Genomic DNA, 22,244 nt, shown 5'->3' with positions numbered 1-22,244 from the left:
TCCCTAGAGCGCTCTGCTAGGAGGCGCCCAGTCTCCCCAATGTAGAGGTGACCGCATCGGGAGCAACGGATACAATAAATGATATTAGTGGATGTGCAGGTAAAACTTTGATGGATGTGGAAGGCTCCTTTAGGGCCTTGGATGGAGGTGAGGGAGAAGGTGTGGGCACAGGTTTTACAGTTCCTGCGGTGGCAGGGGAAAGTGCCAGGATGGGAGGGTGGGTGGTAGGGGGGCGTGGACCTGACCAGGTAGTCACGGAGCGTCAGTGAACACTTGGTGGGCCAAATGGCCTCGTTATGCACTGTAGGAGTTCTATGATTCTAAAACAGTGATAAGCCACTCTGTGATGCTGTCATTCACGTGGTATAAGTACAATCACTATGTTGCATAGGTTAGAGTTCCAAGATTTTGACCTGGTGAATATATTATTAAATTGACCCATGTGAATATATTATTAAATCAGCATGATTTAAGACTTGGATGGGACCTCACAGGTCAGTGGTGTTGCTCCCAAGCATCTGTTGCCTTTGTTCTTATGGATGGTGGAAGCCATGGGTCGGGAAGGCACTGTTAGCCTTCAACAATCTTCCTCATTCTAAAGGTGACTTCAAACAATAAAAATAATTTTCCTCCTGATTTCCACTGACTTCAATTTTACTGGATATTCTGAGTGCACACAGTTAAATGCTGCTTTTATATTAAAAGCAGTCACATTTACCTCTGTAATTCAGTTCTGTTTGGATCAAGGATGTAGTGGGTTGTGGAGCTGAGCGGTCCTGATGGAACATAAACTGAGCATCAGTGAGAAGACTATTAGTAAGCAATGCTTAAAATCATTGTCAACACCCTTAGTCTACCACCTTGCTAATGACGGAGAGTAAATTGATGGGGAGGTAATTAGCTGATTAAAACTGAACTGTTTATTTTGGAAAAGATATATCCTGACAATTCCTGACATTGTCGGGCAGATGCTAGTGTCGTTCCTCTATTGAACTAGCTTGGCTTTACAACTCTTTCTAAAGCACACATTTTCAGTACTACTGCTGGAAAGTTGTCAGGGTTCATAGCTTTTGCAGTACCCAATACTTAAGATCTTTTGGAGTGATCAGAATTGGCTGAAGATTGGTAACTGTGATGTTGGGAGCTTCACGAGGAGGACAAGATTCAATATCACTGCTGGTTAAAGATTTCTGCAAATGCTTAAACCTTGCCATTTCTACAAAAGTGCTGCACTCCAATATTATTGAGGATGGAGATCTTCATGAAGACTCCTCTAGTAAACTGGTTAATCGTCCACCACTATTCATGACGTGGCAGGGTTGCAAAGTTTTGATCTGATTCATTGGTTGTGGGACCATGGCGTCACCTATAGAATGCGGTTTTCATTGTTTAGCATGCACATAGTCTGGTGTTGTAGCATCACTAGGTAAACACCTCATTATTAGACATATCTTTGCTGTTTCCAACAAACTGCATTTCTCTGAATGTATCTGGTGACAAAAATCCTGTAATTATAGTATCGTTGATGATCAGTAATGAACTACAAATATTGCCATTTGAAATTTTGGAAGTACGCGGGTAGAGATGCTAATTTTCCTTTGTGTATTTATGTAGGTTTCAGCCAAAACGTCATGCCTCACTGGGATAGCATATTGGAAAACAAGACCCTGATATTCCTGGAGGCATAAAAGTTATCAAGATTTTCAAAACATGCCAAATTCCCCAATTTACCTGATTTTCAGATCCAGGCTGACTGAAAACAGTTTCTGTACTTAACAAGTTACTGTTTATTATAAACAATCATGAACTGTCAACATATAACTACCAGTTAAAATTCTAAAACCATCATAAACTCCCCATTACTTACACACCACAACACATATACACATGATTAAAAAAGACCATGAATGCTATGGATGGAGAGACTGAGAAGATAGTTCAATGGTTCCAGTTCACAGGATTTGTTGAGATAATTCTTTTGCTGATCAAAATGCTGCTTCTCAGTTTCCTTCTCCGAATGATTTCACTGGTTTAGAGTGCGCAAAAGGAGCTGATTCACACGGTCTGTGATGCAGCAATTAAAAGTCATGGATGATAGCAATTGCTGGAGGAAAAATAAACTGGTTTTCTTTTGGCTTAAAGTAGCCTTTATTGCAAAGAATAGATAGAGTTCCTGAGCTGGTGCAAGTTAGAAGACTACTCTGCATCTTGCTCGTAGCCCCAAGCCTTTCAGTTACTTGAGAACCAATTGCACAGTTGCTGGCAGGCAGAAAGTCTTTGTCATCGATAATTGGTCACTAATCCACAGACCAATCAGCTACCTGTTGCCAACTAAAGCACCTTTCGTGTACACCCATTCAGCGCCAGCATGTCTGCAAGCTACACTTCAATGTAAAACAGTGCTTACAATGAGTGTCAAGTTACTTGCTTTCAAACATGCAGCAGTCCTTGAATTTTAAAACTTCTTTTAATTGTGGACTAAAATGAGAAACTTACAGAAAATACTTTTTAAAAAGACTTTGACAAACACCCCCTTGTCCCATGTTCCCATGCTAGAAGACTCAGTGAAGCATTTTCACTGCCCCAGCCAGACACACACCAAATTCATTCAATCTCTCTCCTTCTAACTCAGCTCCCCACTTTTTCACTAATACCCACTGCTTACTTAACGTCTCCTGCACACTCTCCTATCTGGATTTCTCCACAATAAAACCCGCAAGTACGGCAGATGCTGTAGATCAGTTCTGAGGAAGGGTCACTGCTCTCGAAATATGAACTCTGATTTCTCTTCATAGATGCTGCCACACCCGCTGAGGTTTTCTAGCAATATTTGTTTTTGTTCCTGGATTTCTCCATTATGCCCAGGTGGAGGAGAATGGAAGTGCTGTCAGTTGCTGAGAGTGTGCAGCTTCATGATTGGCTGATTTAAGTCAAAGACATTTAACGTTTAAAAACTTGGTTAGTGCAGGCCCATGAAGCTGCCTGACTGTCAGCAGTGAAGCACTGTCAACCAAATGGACAGATCGATTTTTAAAATTAAATACAGGAGATCAGAAGAGTCCAACTGGCAACAATTCCTGATAACTAGCGTTAAATCTTGATGGTCTGTCCATTTCCTAGAATTTGTTTTTTTTTAACATAGCAATTTGATACAATTTAATGGCTTAATCCTGTATCAGAGGGCCTTTAAGAGTCAACCACATAGCAATGACAGAAAGGACAGAAGATTTCTGTCCCTAAATGGAATTAGTCAACTGAATGAATTTCTGCAACAATTCAGACATCATGAGTAGAAAAACAAAGCACTGGAGAAACTCAGCACGTCTGGTAGCATCTGTGGAGAGAGAACTACAGTTCATGCTTCAAGTTTAAAATGGCTTTTCAGAATTTTTGTTTCTACTTCAGATCTCCAGCATCCACAGCATTTTGGGAAGTCAATGCCTCGAAGTATTATTGCTGAACCCTTAATTCGGACACTCAGTTAATGTTTTGGGGACCTGGGCTCAATCCCACCATGGCAGATGGTGGAATTTGAATTCAATTTTAAAAATCTGGAATTAAGAGTCTACTGAAACCATTGCCGAGTGTCAGAAAAACCCATCTGGCTCACTAATGTTCTCCAGGGAAGGAAATCTGCCATCCTCACCTGATCTATATGTAACTCCAGACCTACAGCAATCTGGCTGACTTTCAACTGCCCTCTGAAATGGCACAGCAAACCATTCAATTCAAGGGCAGTAGGGACAGGCAATAAATGCTGACTAGCCAGTGACACCCATGTCTCCCTAGTGAATAATAAAAAAATTCCCTTTACTGAATCATTATTACTGCTTTTGATTCCAGATTTAATCACTTGGTCAAATTTAAATTTCCTCAGCTGCCACAATGGGAAATTGGCCCCTGGAATACCAATCCAGTAACATACATATTATGGCACCATATGCATGGCATTTGGCAATTTGGTGTATTATTTTGGGATTTGCATTTTAAAATAGCAGATCATTGATGTGAAGGTAACATTTTTAAACAGGTCAGATAATTTGAAACAGTGATCTAAGCACATCAATTGCAAGAAAGCAGGTGCCTGGCAGGATCCCTGTCATGCTAACAGATGGAATGTTCATGCTACTGAGTTTACAACTGGCCAGGAAGTCATTAGTTTTAGCTTTGGGTTCAGCTCAGTTCAGACGGGAGAATCAAGTTTTAGAGCTGAAAATGTGTTGCTGGAAAAGCCCTTCTTCAGGCTTATGCCCGAAACGTCGATTCTCCTGTTCCTTGGATGCTGCCTGACCTGCTGCATTTTTCCAGCAACACATTTTCAGCTCTGATCTCCAGCATCTGCAGTCCTCACTTTCTCCTCGAAGAATCAAGTTTGAGCTCAGGAAACCCAGTCACTCTATCTGTGGTGTTATTAGTTTGTGGAGGTTCAAAGCCAGGAGAGACTGCATAGAAATCTTCACATTGTTCAAACTGAAAAACTGTAGAAAGTTCATATCTGTTATTCAGAATGGAACTGCAAAGCTGTCTCAGCAGTCCAAGGTAAAGAAACTGGAAAGAGTCAGTTAAGTAAAAAGTTTAAGAGTGCAGATAGGAGGCATATTTCATAGGTAGGCTACACTGAGGTTAGAAGCTGAGTGGCTCTGACAAAACCTAAATGAGACCAGTAAGCAAGTGCTACTTGTTGATGACCATTTTCATCATTTTATTGATTAAAAGTAGATTGGGGCACTATTAAGCCAGGTTAGACTTGCCATCCAATTTGTTAGGTAAATGTCAATATCTTAGTTGTACTCTAACACCTTTGTTAGAGGAGCAACTAATACTACAGCAAAAATCTTCCACACTTTTGTCTGAGTGTTGTAATGACTCATAGCGCCTTAGTGTCTACTGCCTTTTCTTGATATCACCCTGCAATAAGTCAAGTTTTCAGAAGATTTGAATCTGTAATGATGGGTCCCTTAGGAAGGGGCCAAGAAGGATTTTATATTTTATACTTCCGACTGAAGACATTATGCGAATACTCCAGTTTGCCTTTTGTATTAAGTGCTTTCGGTGTTTCCTATTGTTGAGAATTGAGTTATCAAGTGTACCTGCTGCCTCTTGTTGGGTTGTTCTGATTGTCCACCATCCACATCTGGCTAGACTGCAAAAATTATTTGATTTGTTGATGAGCTTGCTCAGTGCATTCTGTTATATGCTGCTTCTGCTGTCTAGCATGCAAGTAGTTGTATCATATAACTTATCTCTCATTTTTAGGTATACTTGATGCTGCTCCTGGCATGCCCTCTACACATTCATCAAACAAAGACTGATCCCTGGCTTGACAATTGTGGAGTGAGGAAATTCCAGAACCTTTAGTTAAAGTGATAGAATATAATTCTGATATCCAACCAAGGGGTTGACCAATTTTAGGTTGCTTACATGTGTTTCAAATCTCAAGTGCAGTGGTGGTGCCACAATGATATAGGGTGTCCAGCTCTGGTGGTAACTCATCCTGATATTGTGATTGGTAAATCTGCAACATATGGATTGTTGAGGATGCAATCAAGTCATTTTTCTTCCTCCTTGGCTGTTGCTGGTCCATTCTCGGACCTATGTTGTTTTAGGATTTTGCTATCGCTGTCAATAGTGATGCTACTGTGACACTTGGTGATGGATGCTGAAGTCTTCTACCCAGACTACTTTCTGTACTATTGTCACCCAGTGTTATTCCTAAGTGCTCTTGAGCATGGAAAAGTAGATTTATCAGCTTGTGGGGTACGTTGATAATCAGAAGGCTTCCTTGCACATGTTGGACTTCATGACATGAAACTTCATTGACTGAACCCAATGTCGAGGATTACCAGGGCAACTCTGAAGACCGATTCGCTGATGGGACAAGCTATACCTTTCAGCCATGGTTCCATGAGTGGTGACTGTCAAGCTGTTGTTTGAAGTCTTTGGGACAGCTCTCCCAATTTTGGTACTAGCCCCCAATTGTTATTAAGGACAAGTTGGCAGAATGAACATGGGTTTGCCATTGTTTCTGGTAACTGAGCTACTGCAGTGTGATCTGTCTGATTTTGTTCCTTTCTTGAAACCTTCTAGTCATCTTAGACAACTGAGGTTTGCTAGGTCATTTGAGGACTGTTAAAAATTAAACCACATTGTTATGGATCTGGAGCCACATTAAGGCACACCAGGTCAAGATTTCAACCCAGGAAAAATATTCACGAGCCTAATGGGCATCGAAACCCTTCGATGGCCACAAGGTCACTATTTTGACTAGCCTTTTTGGAAGAGGAATATTTACTGTTCCTGGTCCTGATAAGATTTGAATGGTTCAGCTTTCAGAAGCTAGTTCTAAACGTCTTTCCTACTGAATCATTCTCCGGCATTTACCTGGAACCTGGAGAATGATTCAGCAGGAAAGATGTTTAGAACTAGCTTCTGAAAGCTGAACCATTCAAACCTTAACTGGACCAAGACCGGTAAATATTCCTTTTCCAAAAAGGCTAGTCAAAATACTTATGTCTGCATTACTGGCTTGTGTCACCAGAAGAAACTGGGATTTTGGTATGCTTCTATCTCTGTAAACCTGATCACCCCTCCCCTCTCATGATTGATACTAAAGTATGCCACTGTTTCTGATATTCATAACTTCCCCAACAATATTCTATAGCTGCTTAGATCTTGACTCTGTCAACAGGGAGATATCAGATTATCCTATCAGCCACAGAAACATGTTTGGTCCTTTTGTTTATGAATTCACTTCTGAAATTTCACAGGGGAAAGGACGATATTAAACCTGGTCTTCACTCATATATTTTAGGCTACTATTTACTGGGTGGCATGGTGGCTCAGTGGTTAGCACTGCTGTCTCATAGTGCCAGTGATCTGGGTTCGATTCCACCCTTGAGCGATTGTCAGTATGGAGTTTGCACATCTTCCCAGTTTCTGCTGGGTGCTCTGGTTTCAAAGATGTGCAAGTTAGGTGGACTGCCCATGCGAAATGACTCAGTGTCCAGAGATATATGGACTAGGTGGATTAGACATGGAAATGCATGGTTATATGGATAGGGTAGGGAATTGGTCTGTGTTGGATGCTCTTCATTGGGCCGAATGGGAATCTATGGATGTATTGTATGGATGTATAAATGAATGAAAAGATAGCCTTGCTATTTATGAAGATCTTTTTAACTATCATACGTTCAGCTTTTTTTTTCATCTATTGTTAAAGAACATCTGTTGTTTCTTGTGAGTAGATTTCGGTGATTACTAATCCGATTAGTCAACAGCAAAAATTAAACATGTGATCTATTAAACCAGGTTTCATTCTAGGATCTGACTTGTTCAGTATTACCACCAGTTTGATCAAATTAAAATGTGTTTGAAGGAGGACGGAACTAAAAAAATGAACATGCTGAGGAAGCCAACTGTGACAGCATGAATGTCTAATCGTATTAAAACAACAAGATAATTATCAATGGAGAACTGAGAGCCCTGAAGGATATTAATAGAATTGAAGATAAGAATAAAGCAAAAATAAACACAATAAATCATTCATTGGTGGAGTATCTGCATTGATACCCATTCAATCAAGCTCTACAATTAAAATCAATGACTTTGACAGAAGTGCATAGAAGGCATACTTTAAGGTGAGATCAGGAGTCACTGCTGGCTTTCATTATGATACATTAAAAGGTGAGGTCTCATTGAATTAGAAACAGGTCAACATTACTGTATTTCAGTTTAAAAAAAGGCAATTAAATAAAATGGAGATCTAAAGTTCAATTGGCCTAGAAATTGCCAATACCAAGATGGTTATCAAAGATAGAAATTACTGGAGAAACTCAGCAGGTCTAATTCTGAAGGGTCACTGGACTCGAAACAGTAACTCTGCTTTCTCTCCACAGATGGTTTGATACTGAGCTCTGAAAGTCTCCTGAAATAGATTCGGGCCCCTCATAGTCCTGCTTGGATTGGGACCTGGCACGTCAATTTATACAACTTTTTTTTCAATAAAGCAGACACCAATGACTCATTTGCAGTTCTTCTGTGTGTAAGCCACCTTCCACAACATTGTTGCCTGACATGTGATCATACAGGCAGCACCACTTTTGCTCTTGGCAGCTGGGGTACTTCTGCATGCGTGTTGTTGTCAATAAATACAGCCAAGAATACAAAAAGATCGACTTGAAAGTAATCTAATAGCTAACCACTTCAGAGGGAGATCTGTCTAACTAATTTCACTGATTCTTTTGGAGGCGGCGGCTATATTGCAGTTGAACATCAGATACATTTTTTTCCCCAAAGAAAGTCTTAGGTAAAAGCCGAAGGTAACAGAAGCTCGTAAGAACTTAAGTTCCTTGCAAGTGGAGTCACAAGTAGATAGGATAGTGAAGAAGGCTTTCCATATGCTTTCTTTTATTGTTCAGAGTATTGAGTACAGGAATTGGGAGGTCATGTTGCAGCTGTACAGGATGTTGGTTAGGTCATTTTTGGAATATTGTGCACAATTCTGGTCTCCCTGCCAGAGGAAGGATGCTGCGAAACTTGAAAGGTTTCAGAAAAGATTTACAAGGATGTTGCCAGGGCTGGAGGGTTTGAACTATACAGAGAGGCTGAATAGGCTGGGGCTATTTTCCCTGTAGCATCAGACATTGAGGGGTGACTGTATAGAGGTTTATAAACTCATGCAAGGCATGGACAGGGTAAATCGACTGCCTCAGGTGCGGAATCCAGAACTGGAGGGCATAGGTTTAGGGTGAGAGGGGAAAGATTTAAACGGGACCTAAGGCGGCGACTTTTTCACACAGAGGGTGGTACATGTATGGAATGAGCTGCCTGAGGAAGAGGTGGAGGCTAGTACAATTGCAACATTTAAAAGGCATCTGGATCAGAATATGAATAGGAAGGGTTTAGAGGGATATGGACCAAGTACTGGCAAATGAAAATAAATTAATTTAGCAATTACAAAAATATGGCTCAAGGATGGACAGGACTGGCAGCTTAATGTTCCAGGATACAAATGCTACAGGAAGGATAGAAAGGGAGGCAAGAGAGGAGAGGGAATGGCGTTTTTGATAAGGGATAGCATTACTGCTGTACTGAGGGAGGATATTCCCGGAAACACATCCAGGGAAGTTATTTGGGTGGAACTAATAAATAAGCTGCTCCTCGGATGCTGCCTGAACTGCTGTGCTCTTCCAGCACTACTAATCCAAAACCTTATTGGGATTGTATTATAGACCCCCTAAGAGTCAGAGGGAAATTGCAAAACAAACTTGTAAGGAGATCTCAGCTATCTGTAAGAATAATACGGTGGTTATAATAGGGAATTTTAACTTTCCAAACATAGGCTGGGACTGCCATAGTGTTAAGGGTTTAGATGGAGAGGAATTTGTTAAGTGCGTACAAGAAAACTTTCCGATTCAGTATGTGGATGTACCTACTACAGAAACTGCAAAACTTGACCTACTCTTGGGAAATAAGGCAGGGCAGGTGACTGAGGTGTCAGTGGGGGAGCATTTTGGGGCCAGTGACCATAATTCTATTAGATTTAAAATAGTGATGGAAAAGGATAGACCAGATCTTAAAGTTGAAGTTCTAAATTGGAGAAAGGCCAATTTTGACGGTACCAGGCAAGAACTTTCGAAAGCTGATTGGGGGCAGATGTTCGCAGGTAAAGGGATGGCTGGACAATGGGAAGCCTGCAGAAATGAGAATCCAGAGAAAGTACATTCCTGTTAGGATGAAAGGAAAGGCTGGCAGGTATAGGGAATGCTGGATGACTAAAGAAATTGAAGGTTTGGTTAATAAAAAGGAGGAAGCATATGTCAAGTATAGATAGGATAGAGCGAGTAAATCCTTAGAAGAGTATAAAAGCAGTAGGAGTATACTTAAGAGGGAAATCAGGACGGCAAAACGGGGACATGAGGTAGCTTTGGCAAATAGGGTTAAGGAGAATCCAAAAGGTTTTTATAAAACTATAGGGGTAACGAGGGAGAAAACAGGGCCCCTCAAAGATCTGCAAGGCAGCCTTTGTGTGGAGCCGCAGAAAATGGGGGAGGTACTAACCAAGTATTTTGCATCAGTATTTACTGTGGAAAAGGATATGGAAGATACAAAATGTAGGGAAATAGATGGTGACACCTTGAAAAAGGTCCATATTACAGAGGAGGTGCTGGATGTCTTGAAACGCATAAAGGTGGATAAATCCCCAGGACCTGATCAGGTGTACCCTAGAACTCTGTGGGAAGCTAGAGAAGAGATTGCTGGGCCTCTTGCCGAGATATGTGTATCATCGACAGTCACAGGTGAGGTGCCGGAAAACTGGAGGTTGGCTAACGTGGTGCCATTGTTTAAGAAGGGTGGTAAGAACAAGCCAGGGAACTACAGGCCAGTGAGGCTGACGTCAGTGGTGGGCAAGTTGTTGGAGGGAATCTTGAGGGACAGGATGTACACGTATTTGGAAAGACAAGGACTGATTAGGGATAGTCAACATGGCTTTGTGCGTGGGAAATCGTGTCTCATGAACTTGATTGAGTTTTTTGAAGAAGTAACAAAGAAGATTGATGAGGGCAGAGCAGTAGATGTGATCTATATGGACTTCAGTAAGGCGTTCAACAAGGTTCCCCATGGGAGACTGATTAGCAAGGTTAGATCGCATGGAATACAGGGAGAACTAGCCATTTGGATACAGAACTGGCTCAAAAGGTAGAAGACAGAGAGTGGTGGTGGAGGGTTGTTTTTCAGACTGGAGGCCTGTGACCAGTGGAGTGCCACAAGGATCGGTGCTGGGCCCTCTAAGTTTTGTCATTTACATAAATGATTTGGATGCAAGCGTAAGAGGTACAGTTAGTAAGTTTGCAGATGACACCAAAATTGGAGGTGTAGTGGACAGCGAAGAGGGTTACCTCAGATTACAACAGGATCTGGGCCAGATGGGCCAATGGGCTGAGAAGTGGCAGATGAAGTTTAATTCAGATAAATGTGAGGTGATGCATTTTGGAAAAGCAAATCTTAGCAGGACTTATACACTTAATGGTAAGGTCCTAGGGAGTTTTGCTGAACAAAGAGACCTTGGAATGCAGGTTCATAGCTCCTTGAAAGTGGAGTCGCAGGTAGATAGGAAAGTGAAGAAGGTGCTTAGTATGCTTTCCTTTATTGGTCAGAGTATTGAGAACAGGAGTTGGGAGGTCATGTTGCGGCTGCACAGGACATTGGTCAGGCCACTGTTGGAATATTGCGTGCAATGCTGGTCTCCTTCTTATCAATGATGTTGTGAAACTTGAAAGGATTCAGAAAAGATTTACAAGGATGCTGCCAGGGTTGGAGGATCTGAGCTACAGGGAGAGGTTGAATAGGCTGGGGCTGTTTTCCCTGGAGCGTCGGAGGCTGAGGGGTGACCTTATAGAGATTTACAAAATTATGAGGGGCATGGATAGGATAAATAGACAAAGTCTTTTCCCTGGGATCGTGGAGTCCAGAACTAGAGGGCATAGATTTAGGGTGAGAGGAGAAAGATATAAAAGAGACCTAAGGCAACGTTTTCACGTAGAGGGTGGTACGTGTATGGAATGAGCTGCCAGAGGATGTGGTGGAGGCTGGTACAATTGCAACATTTAAGAGGCATTTGGAAGGGTATATGAATAGGAAGGGTATGGAGGGATATGGGCCAGGTGCTGGCAGGTGGGACAAGATCGGGTTGGGATATCTGGTCGGCATGGACGGGTTGGACCGAAGGGTCTGTTTCCATGCTGTACATCTCTACGACTCTATAAGTAACAAAGAGGATTGATGAGGGCAGAGCGGTAGATGTGATCTATATGGACTTCAGTAAGGCGTTCGACAAGGTTCCCCATGGGAGTCTGGTTAGCAAGGTTATATCTCACGGAATACAGGGAGAACTAGCCATTTGGATACAGAAGCGGCTGAAAGGTAGAAGACAGAGGGTGATGGTGGGAGGTTGTTTTTCAGACTGGAGGCCTGTGACAAGTGGAATGCCACAAGGATCGGTGCTGGGTCCACTACCTTTCGTTATTTTATATAAATGATTTGGATGTGAGCATAAAAGATATAGTTATAAGATTGCAGATGACATCAAAATTGGATGTGTGGTGGACAGCAAAGGTTACCTCAGATTATTACAGGATCTTGACCAGATGGGCCAAAGGGCTGAGAAGTGGCAGATGGAGTTTAATTCAGATAAATGTGAGGTGCTGCATTTTGGGAAAGTAAATCTCAGCAGGACTTATACACTTAATGGTAAGGTCCTAGGGAGTGTTGCTGAACAAAGAGACCTTGGAGTGCAAGTTAAAAGTGGAGTCGCAGGTAGACAGGATAGCAAAGAAGGCATTTGATGTGCTTTCCTTTATTGGTCAGAGCATTGAGTGCAGGAGTTGGGAGGTCATATTGCGGCTGTACAGGACATTGGTTAGTCCACTGTTGGAATGTTGCGTGCAATTCTGGTCTCCTTCCTATCGGAAAAATGTTGTGAAACTTGAAAGGGTTTAGAAAAGATTTACAAGGATATTGCCAGGGTTGGTGGATTTGGGCTATCGGGAGAGGCTGAACAGGCTGGGGCTGTTTTCCCTGGAGCGTCGGAGGCTGAGGGGTGACCTCATAGAGGTTTACAAAATTATGAGGGGCATGGATAGGATAAATAGGCAAAGTCTTTTCCCTGGGATCGGGGAGTCCAGAACTAGAGGGCATAGGTTTAGGGTGAGAGGGGAAAGATATAAAAGAGACCTAAGGGGCAACCTTTTCACGCAGAGGGTGGTACATGTATGGAATGTGCTGCCAGAGGAAGTGGTGGAGGCTGGTACAATTGCAACATTTAAAAAGCATCTGGATGGGTATATGAATAGGAAGGGTTTGGAGGGAGATGAGTCGGGTGCTGGCAGGTGGGATTAGATTGGGTTGGGATATCTGATTGGCATGGACAGGTTGGACCGAAGTGTTTGTTTCCATGCTATACACCTCTACGACTCTATATTTGGATGGCATGGATGAGTTGGAATGAAGAGTCTGTTTTTGTGCTGTACATCTCTATGACTCTATAACTGATTGAGGGGAAACAACAGGTAGTAGATGGAAGGTAGTACAATAGTAAGTGGAATAGTAATCAAGATATTAGTGCTGGGGACATGAGTACAAATGTAATTACACCAACTGGTGGAACTTAAAACAAATAAATCTGGAAGTGAACACAAGTCATCTGTGACTGTGACCATCGATTGTTGTGAAAACTCACCTGGTTCACTAACATTGTTTCAGGAAGGAATTTGCCAGTCATCCCTTATCTGTCCTCCATGTGACACCAGACCAACAGCAACATATATTAATGACTTGGATGAGGAATATGAATATACTATAGCCAGGTTTTTAGATGACACAAGTAGGTCCGAAGGCAAATGGTGAGGATGAGAGTCTACAGAGGTATATAGACAAGTTAAGCCAATGGGCAAAAACGTTAGGTGGGAAATAATGTGGCAAAATGTGAGGTCATGCACTTGGCAAGAAAAATAAATACTGGCCATTAGTTCAAGGTATTAGTCAGATCACAGCTGGAATACTGTTATATTCAGATAAGGTTCATTAGGCTGACCCTGGATGTAGAGGAACTGTCTTATGAGGAGAGGTTCTGTAGGTTGGGCCTGTACTCAGTTTAGAAGAATGGCAGGTAACTTACTGAAATATCCAAAATTCTTATGGAACTGGACAGGATAAATGCTAAGAAAGGAGAGTCTCCATAAGGGGAGAGTCCAAGACACGAGGGCATTATCTCAGAATAAGGGGTCATGAGATGAGAAGGAATTTATTCTCTGAGTAAATCTGTGGAATTATTTACCACAAAGGGATGTCAAGGCTGGGCTGTTGAGGATATTCAGTTAAGAAATCAAGGTTATGTGGCAAAAGCAGAGTTGAAGATGTTCATCTTAGCCACGATCACATTGAATTATGGAGCAGACTTGATGGGCTGAATGGCTGATTTCTGATTCTGTCTTCTGATCTTATTACACCAGACTGAGGCCATATGTAGCACCTTGACCCGGTCTTACAGAAGTCTGCTAATTGTGGCACGCTATAAATCACATGGTCCCTAAAGTTGGGAGCAGGCCATTTGACCCATCGAGTCTCCACTGACCCACTGAAGCGCATGCCTTCCAGACCCACACCATTACCCTATCCCTGCAATTTTGTATTTAGCATGGCCAATCCACCTAATCTGCAGATCTTTGAACTGTGGGAAGAAACCCACATAGACGCAGAGAGAATATGCAAACACCTCACACACAGTCACCAGAGACTGGAATCAAACACGGGTCCCTTGCGCTGTGAAGCAGCAGTGCAAACCACTGAGCCACTGTGTCCCCCTCTTGGTGAACACCGAATGACTGAATGTAACTTGAAGAGGGCCATGAGGTAGATTCCTCTTGTCAGAGTTGGGGAAGAATGTTTTTTAAAAAAAAAGCAACTTGGTCTTCCCAAGTTTGAGAAAAACAAATCAAGAGGGGTCTACAGAGCTATTAAAGAATGTAGGTGTAAGAGAAAAGATCAGTTCCAAGCATCACTGCAATTTCAATCATAATTAAACAAGATAACAGTTTGGTAAAGCCAATATTGAAACTAGAAAGCACCTTTTAATATCTTCCAGAAAGTGTAATCATGAAAAAAAAAACTGTTAGATCATGCAACAAGTAGTGGTGGGGGACTCTGAGTTGCTACTGGGAGGATTTAAATGACAGACAATTTGCTTTCATTTGTACACACCTTTATCAAGTGCCAAGGTGCCATGCGCAATTTTATTATTATACTATTATATTTAGGACTTGCAAAATAGTTAAAAGTCATCTTGGATGTAGATTATTTAACTCCTTGATCTGCTCCATTATTATTTCAAATAATAGATTCTCCTTTTCCACATCTATTGATACTCTTACCTAACAGAAATCTGTCCATCAATCACAGTCAAGAAACACTAACTTCAAACATTTGCAGCACCTTTGGGAGTGAGCTAACTATGGAGAGAACTTACAATTTCTACCTCATGTGAAAAATGTGCTTCCTGATTTCTCCATGTAGTTTGGCTCTATCTTACAATTATATACTGAAATCCTGGATTATCTCATCAGAAGAAATAATTTATCTGTAGAAACCTTAACAAATCCTATAAACAACTCAATCAGAACACCCTTTAGTCTTTTGTACTCAAAGACTGCCTTACTTCATCCGTCTTCTATTACTTCATTACATTTTTTACATATTTACTCATTTGTAATTGTATATTTTGTTAAATGATAAACTTTCAGTTTTACTCTGCCTCTGTTAGTCAACCTGTTAGAACAGGGATCTGCACCACTGAAGGGTAAGCCAAAAGCTAATTTCTCAACCAAACTCAACACAGTTGTCAGCAACGAAAAGTTACATTTCCAAATCTTCTACTCACAGAGAAATAGTTTGAAGCAAATAGTTTGTAGCAAATCAGAACAAATATCCTCTGCTTTTTCAATATGATGCTGGTCAACAATACAGTAACAACGCCATAGCCCACAAGTTAATCGCAAACTGAGTTCATCACAAAACTTAAAAAGTGAAGTAAGAGTTTGACAGATGGAAGTTAGAGCATGGATTTCTCTTGCATAACTGCTTCTTAACGTACAAATCATTTTTGCAGGGTATGAAACAGTTTGGTGACAAAGGGCAATATTGAGGTGTATGGGAAATGAGATAGAGAATAGGATTAGATGAGTGAATCATAGGATAAAAAACAAAAGTGCAAACTTCGTAAACTAAATGGCTAATTTCTTGTTGAAATGTTCTACGATTGTATGATTACAGCCTTTGTTGCTCATCTTAAAGTAGACTACATACTTCTAAAAACACTTACAACCAACTTACAAATTACAAAGAAGGTTCTTAGATATTACCAACCAAAGCCAAACCAACCCAAAATGATGCAGAATTCAACCAATGAACTTAAACTCAAAAAGCATTAAGTTCAGACATCTATTACAAAATCCTATAATTTTACGATGACCTTATTAACTTTGGTTATTTTATGAAGTTAGATTAGATTAGATTAGATTAGATTACTTACAGTGTGGAAACAGGCCCTTCGGCCCAACAAGTCCACACCGACCCGCCGAAGCGCACCCACCCAGACCCATTCCCCTACATTTACCCCTTACCTAACACTACAGGCAATTTAGCGTGGCCAATTCACCTGACCGGCACATTTTTGGAGTGTGGGAGGAAACCGGAGCACCCGGAGGAAACCCACGCAGACACGGGGAGAATGTGCAAACTCCACACAGTCGGTCGCCTGAGGCGGGAATTGAACCCGGATCTCTGGCGCTGTGAGGCAGCAGTGCTAACCACTGTGCCACCGTGCCGCCCACAAAGTGCCGCCCACAAGTGTTAGATCAATAAAATTAACCTGAATAAAACAAGAAAGAATGTCTAAATGCTAGACCAACGTTTTTACTGATTTGCTAACAGAAGTGATTTCGGGTCTGATAAAATTTCATTGTATAGCTCAAAGAACAATGTAGACAAACAAGGACCACATCACCAATGGGACTCCTGTATGGTACCTAAATGACGCTCGTTCCCATTGTTTTTCTCCAATATTCCAAATGACAAGCTACTTTATACATTGAGATTAACAGGAGGGAATTTTAATTTTAAGTATTTATATTGATTTGAAAAACATTTAATTTCTCACAACAATGATGTAAAGGTGTACACATTAGCTAATTAGAGAATGAATCAGATAGACAATTCATCAGCCTACATGTAGTTATACATAGCCTGGAATGATCAGAGATAGACAAGTCTATATATATATATTCCAGACATCTATAGCATTTGTAGCTCAGGTTGAGGTTCCGGATGTAGGTTTGCTCGCTGAGCTGGGAGGTTCATTTCCAGATGTTTCGTCACCCCACTAGGTAACCTCTTCAGTGGGTCTCAGGTGAATCAGTGTACATGATTCCTGCTTTCTACTTCTACTCCTGGTGCCACAGGAAATGACATCACCAACCCAAAGAAACCCAAACATATAAATAGAAAGCAGGAATCATTTACACTGCTCCACTTGAGGCCCACTGAGGATGTTACCTAGTGGGGTGACGAAACGTCTGGAAATGAACCTCCCAGCTCAGCGAGCAAACCTACATCCATCTACAGCATGTTTGGCCAGCTCACCTGAATGTTACAAGCATCAATGCTGCTCCAATAGAGTAGTTTTAGAAAGCTTGAAAATAACTAGGATAAGCTTTTTTGTATATATTGTTGATAAATCATTCAGCCACTATACTTCCAAAGTTTAACCTACATAATGAAGTTTACTTTGAATATCATCTTATGCATTACAAAGATGTAAAGAATATGTTACCTTGACTGATCCTGACTGGAACCTCTGCTCTCTGCTGGAGACAAGCTGTTTGAGTGTGCTGAACTTCTTGCTGAAGATTTTACACTTGACTTTTTTGGTGATAAAGATCGTGAGCGTGAACGTAAAGATTTTTCTTTTAACTTGGGATGAGATTTTGAACTCTTTTTCTTCTTCTTTTCATATGGAGACCTGAATGAGTCATATTTTTGCAAAAATAAGTACAGCACTTCTTTTAATGAACAAGACCTCTGCATAAAGTGTATAAATAAAAGCCATCTCAGGATGTAAATTACCAAGAAACTTGCCACACAGTGTGCACTTTTCATCTCCTTCCTCCTGAAAGGATGATTTAATTATCCAACAACCCTCCAGCATTCGCATGTGAACCCTCACCATGAGTCAATTGTTGGCAGGCTATCAAAAACATCAAATCTGATGTCTAATGTTGCATTCATGAAAAATCTAATGTGTCAATAGAATATGTGATCATAGGTTAGGGGATCAGAAAAAGTCCCCCTGGCTATTCTCAATGTTTGGTAACCACAGGAAAGAAACGGTAATTTTGGCATTAACCATAGCTCAATAGTATTACTCTCACTTAAATTTAAATGTTATGCATTCAAATCCCATTGCAGCGATGTGTACAAGTAATCTATGCAAATACTTCAATGTAGGATTGAGAGAGTGCTTCACATCTCGTATGAACGGTAGCACCTGAACTTCCACTTATCCCCTCAGAGAGATACAAATCTCTGCACGAAGGGAGAGAATTCAGAAGCTTGCAGCATTAGGAGGTGTGCCTTCAGCTACCTATAGTGGAGATGCTAAAAAATGGGTTAACCAAAATCACCAAAGTTACTGAACAGAATGTTATTTTTGGAAACCTGCTGTGCAACAATCTGGATATACTATATTTGCATATGGTACAAAAGTGACTACCTTTCAAAAGCAATTTATTTTGCAGCAGTGAAAAATATCCTGAAGACATGAACACGCTATGTAAATACAAGTCATTCTTTCTATTGCTCCTACCATTTGAATCAAATTAATTCAGAAGTAACAGAACACAAAGCAAACTTATTCAATGAAGAAACATGCTCAACTTTGCATTAAAGGGTTTAATTCAATTATGGAGATGAACAGTTCTTGTGAAGAATCCTCTATATAAGAGAAACTAGACTCTTCAAATTTAATTACCCCTGACTTCCTTCTCCATTTTTCTTTCCTGGTCCACCACCTCCCTTTTCCCTATTTCAGCACTTGGTAGTGAAAAAGTGGACTGGTAGGAGAAAGTGAGGTCTGCAGATGCTGGAGATCAGAGATGGAAATGTGTTGCTGGAAAAGCGCAGCAGGTCAGGCAGCATCTAGGGAACAGGAGAATCGACGTTTCGGGCATTAGCCCTTCTTCAGGAATGAGGAAAGTTGGTCCAGCAGGCTAAGATAAAAGATAGGGAGGAGGGATGAAGAAGGGCCCCACTTTCCTCATTCCTGAAGAAGGGCCCCACTTTCCTCATTCCTGAAGAAGGGCCCCACTTTCCTCATTCCTGAAGAAGGGCCCCACTTTCCTCATTCCTGAAGAAGGGCTAATGCCCGAAACGTCGATTCTCCCGTTCCCTCGATGCTGCCTGACCTGCTGCGCTTTTCGATGGAATAGATGATGTGTGTGGAGGTGCAGGTGAATTTGTGGCGGATATGGAAGTTTCCTTTGGGGCCTTGGAGGGTGGTGAGGGGGGAGGTGTGGGCGCAAGTCTTGTACCTCCTGCGGTTGCAGGGGAGGGTGCCGGGAGTGGAGGTTGGGTTGGTGGGGGGTGTGGATGTGACGAGGGAGTCACGGAGGGAGTGGTCTTTACGGAATGCTGATAGGGGAGGGGAGGGAAATATATCCTTGGTGGTGGGGTCCGTTTGGAGGTGGCGGAAATGACGGCGGATGTTGCGCTGTCCATGGAGATTGGTGGGGTGGTAGGTGAGGACCAGTGGGGTTTTGTCCTGGTGGCGGTTGGAGGGGCGGGGTTCAAGGGCGGAGGATCGGGAAGTGGAAGAGATGCGGTGGAGGGCATCGTCGACCACGTCGGGGGGGAAATTGCGGTCCTTGAAGAAGGAGGCCATCTGGGTTGTGCGTTTTTGGAACTGGTCCTCCTGGGAGCAGATGCGGCGGAGTCGAAGGAATTGGGAGAATGGGATGGCGTTTTATAGACTGGTAAACCTCTAACTTCTTCACATTCTATTACAAGGTTATCAACCTGAAATGTTAACTTTGCTTCCCACAAATGTTGCCTGACGTGAACATGTCCAACATATTCAGTTTTTAGTTCAGACCCTCCAAGATGCTCCTTCTTTTGTTTATACCTTAGAATGTGAGCATTTACTTCAGTTTCACTAAAAGGACTGTCTAGGCATTTAGCTGCCTGGAAGTTCAGACCAAACAACTTACAAGGCTAACTATATTCACACTACTAATGTTAGCCTTTAGTTCAAAAGGAATGGAGTAAAATATAGTGAAGTTTTGCTAAAACTTTACCAGCACAGCGGGAATCCTTGCCAATTTTGGTTCCTTTTTCTAAGGGACTGGCATTGCTGACAGTCCAGGGAAGGTCCACAAAGTTAATATTGGGTATTTGAGGATTATCTTTTGAGGAGAGGTTGAGTAGGTTGGACCTGTACACATGGGAATTTAGAGGAATGAGAGGTTACCTTATTGCAACATACATGATTCTTGGGGTATTTGACAGGGCAGATGTGGAAAGGTTGCTTTCCTTTGTGGCAGAGTCTAGGACCAGAGGGCATAATCTCAGAATAAAAAATTGCACATTTATTACAGAGATGAGGAATTTCTTTTCTCAGAGGATTGTCAAGATTGGGTCATTAAGTATCCTCAAAACTGAATTAGATTGATTTTTAATCAGTAAGTCAATCAAGGGTTATGGGGCAAAGGCAGGCAGGTGGAGTTGAGGACTATCAGATCAGCCATGATCACAGTGAACAGCAGAACAGATGCAATGGCCTGAATGGTCCACTTGCACCCCTACAGTTTAAAGTTTTATGGTCTAATGTTGCATGAGTCAACTAAATGTACTGAGTGAATTTAGAACAAAGTAGAAAATAAAAGAGAATAAAATAATCCCAACTATTAAAGCCATCAAGAACATTTCAGTCAGAATGATATGCACGAATATTAACTGTTAAACAGTTCTCAATAGATACATTTTAAAAATTGAAAAGTGCGCAATGAGTGAAATTATCCATCCATTTAATCAAATATCAGGTAAACTTTGAATTCTGCTCAAGTAACTTTTCATTTAATGCAGTAGAAACATTTGGGCTCAGCCTTTTTTGACTAAGCAAACTTAAAACGAGAATTCCATTATATCTAAAATCTGAAACTTGACGTGCTCATGATAATGTTCTTGTTTACTCAGTTCAAGCACTTTTACTCTATTGGATGCTATGCAAAAACCTGAAGGAATTTACAGGTTCTTAGACATAGTCTCTTTTTGAGATAAATCATGAGACTAATTGACAAGAGTTTGACAGAAACATCAATGAAACTTTAAATTGATAAAGGCATAAACCTTAGTGGAAACATATCCAAGATCTTAATATTTTTAAGGATAAAAAGCTGATTAAATGAAACGGTGGAATTAGTATTTACACCTAAAGTTTAATGGCTTTATTACAAAACAGATGAAAACATTATTCTCCTTTCACAAGTTACTTCCATTATGTCAGCCTTAAAGGAACCTTTTGGACCAAAACATACTTGTCAAGTAGCTCAAGCCCTTCACTGTTCCATGGAATGAGGCATTAATGGCAATGTGGCTAATCCCTAATTTTCTTTGAACTAAGTGGCTTTCTAGATCTTTATATAGGGCAGTTAAGAGTCAATCATATTGTGGTGGGGGTTGGTTGGTTCAGTTGGCCAGACAACAGGTTTTTTTTTAAGATTACTTACAGTGTGGAAACAGGCCCTTCGGCCCAACAAGTCCACACCGACCTGCCGAAGCGCAACCCACTCATTACCCTACATTTACCCCTTTACCTAACACTACGAGCAATTTAGCATGGCCAATTCACCTGACCTGCACATCGTTGGAGTGTGGGAGGAAACCGGAGCACCCGGAGGAAACCCACGCAGACATGGGGAGAATGTGCAAACTCCACACAGTCAGTCGCCTGAGTCGGGAATTGAACCAGGGTCTCTGGCACGGTGAGGCAGCAGTGCTAACCATTGTGCCACAGTGCCGCCCACCGTTTATGATGCACAGTGCCAACAACAATGCCAGTTCAATTTTTATACTGGCCGAGGTCACTGTGAAGGTCCAGTTTCCTCTACCTCGCCCCTCACCTGAGGTGTGGTGATCCTCAGGTTAAACTTTACACCAGACACCTTACTGTCACAACAGAGTAGCCCTATAGTCCTCTGGGACTATGGTAAGTTTGCGAATTTGGAGTCACAAACCAGGTAACGACTGCAGATTTCCTTCCATCAGGGAACCAGATGGGTCGCTTTTTAAAAACAACCACCGAAGATAAGTTTCATGGTCACTATTCAAGGCTAGATTTCAAGTCTAGATAGATCAATTTAAATCCTGCCACTTATCAGAGTGGGATTTGAATCCATGTTCTCAAAGCATTGGCCTACACCTTTGAAATGCAAGTCCAATGACATTAGCAATACCTTTTTGGGTATAAAGTGTCAGTTCTGCGCAAGTGTACCGAACTCGAGTACGCCACGTATCACCTGACCATATCACTGGATAATTTGAACACAGCTATCCCTGTCTTTGATTATGTAATTCAATGTTCTAGTCACTCTTGTCATTTTAGTAGACTCTCAGAATAATTACAGCACTGAAGGAGGTTA

General features: G+C 41.5%; 1 protein-coding gene across 4 annotated transcripts in view; it reads right to left on the bottom strand.

Annotated features, from left to right (window-relative positions):
* LOC122562502 (splicing factor SWAP) overlaps positions 1-22,244 on the bottom strand; it is a 135,409-nt gene that overhangs the window by 13,627 nt on the left and 99,538 nt on the right. For all 4 annotated transcript variants that reach the window (XM_043715343.1, XM_043715341.1, XM_043715340.1 and 1 more), the window contains one exon: positions 17,384-17,572. In XM_043715343.1, the coding sequence (XP_043571278.1) occupies positions 17,384-17,572 (189 nt within the window). The remainder of the gene's footprint in view (positions 1-17,383; positions 17,573-22,244) is intronic.

This window comes from Chiloscyllium plagiosum, chromosome 25 (assembly GCF_004010195.1).
Source record: "Chiloscyllium plagiosum isolate BGI_BamShark_2017 chromosome 25, ASM401019v2, whole genome shotgun sequence".
Classification (NCBI taxonomy): Eukaryota; Metazoa; Chordata; class Chondrichthyes; order Orectolobiformes; family Hemiscylliidae; genus Chiloscyllium; species Chiloscyllium plagiosum.
Note: the sequence above shows the minus strand (reverse complement) of the source record. Positions and strands in the feature narration are given on the sequence as shown.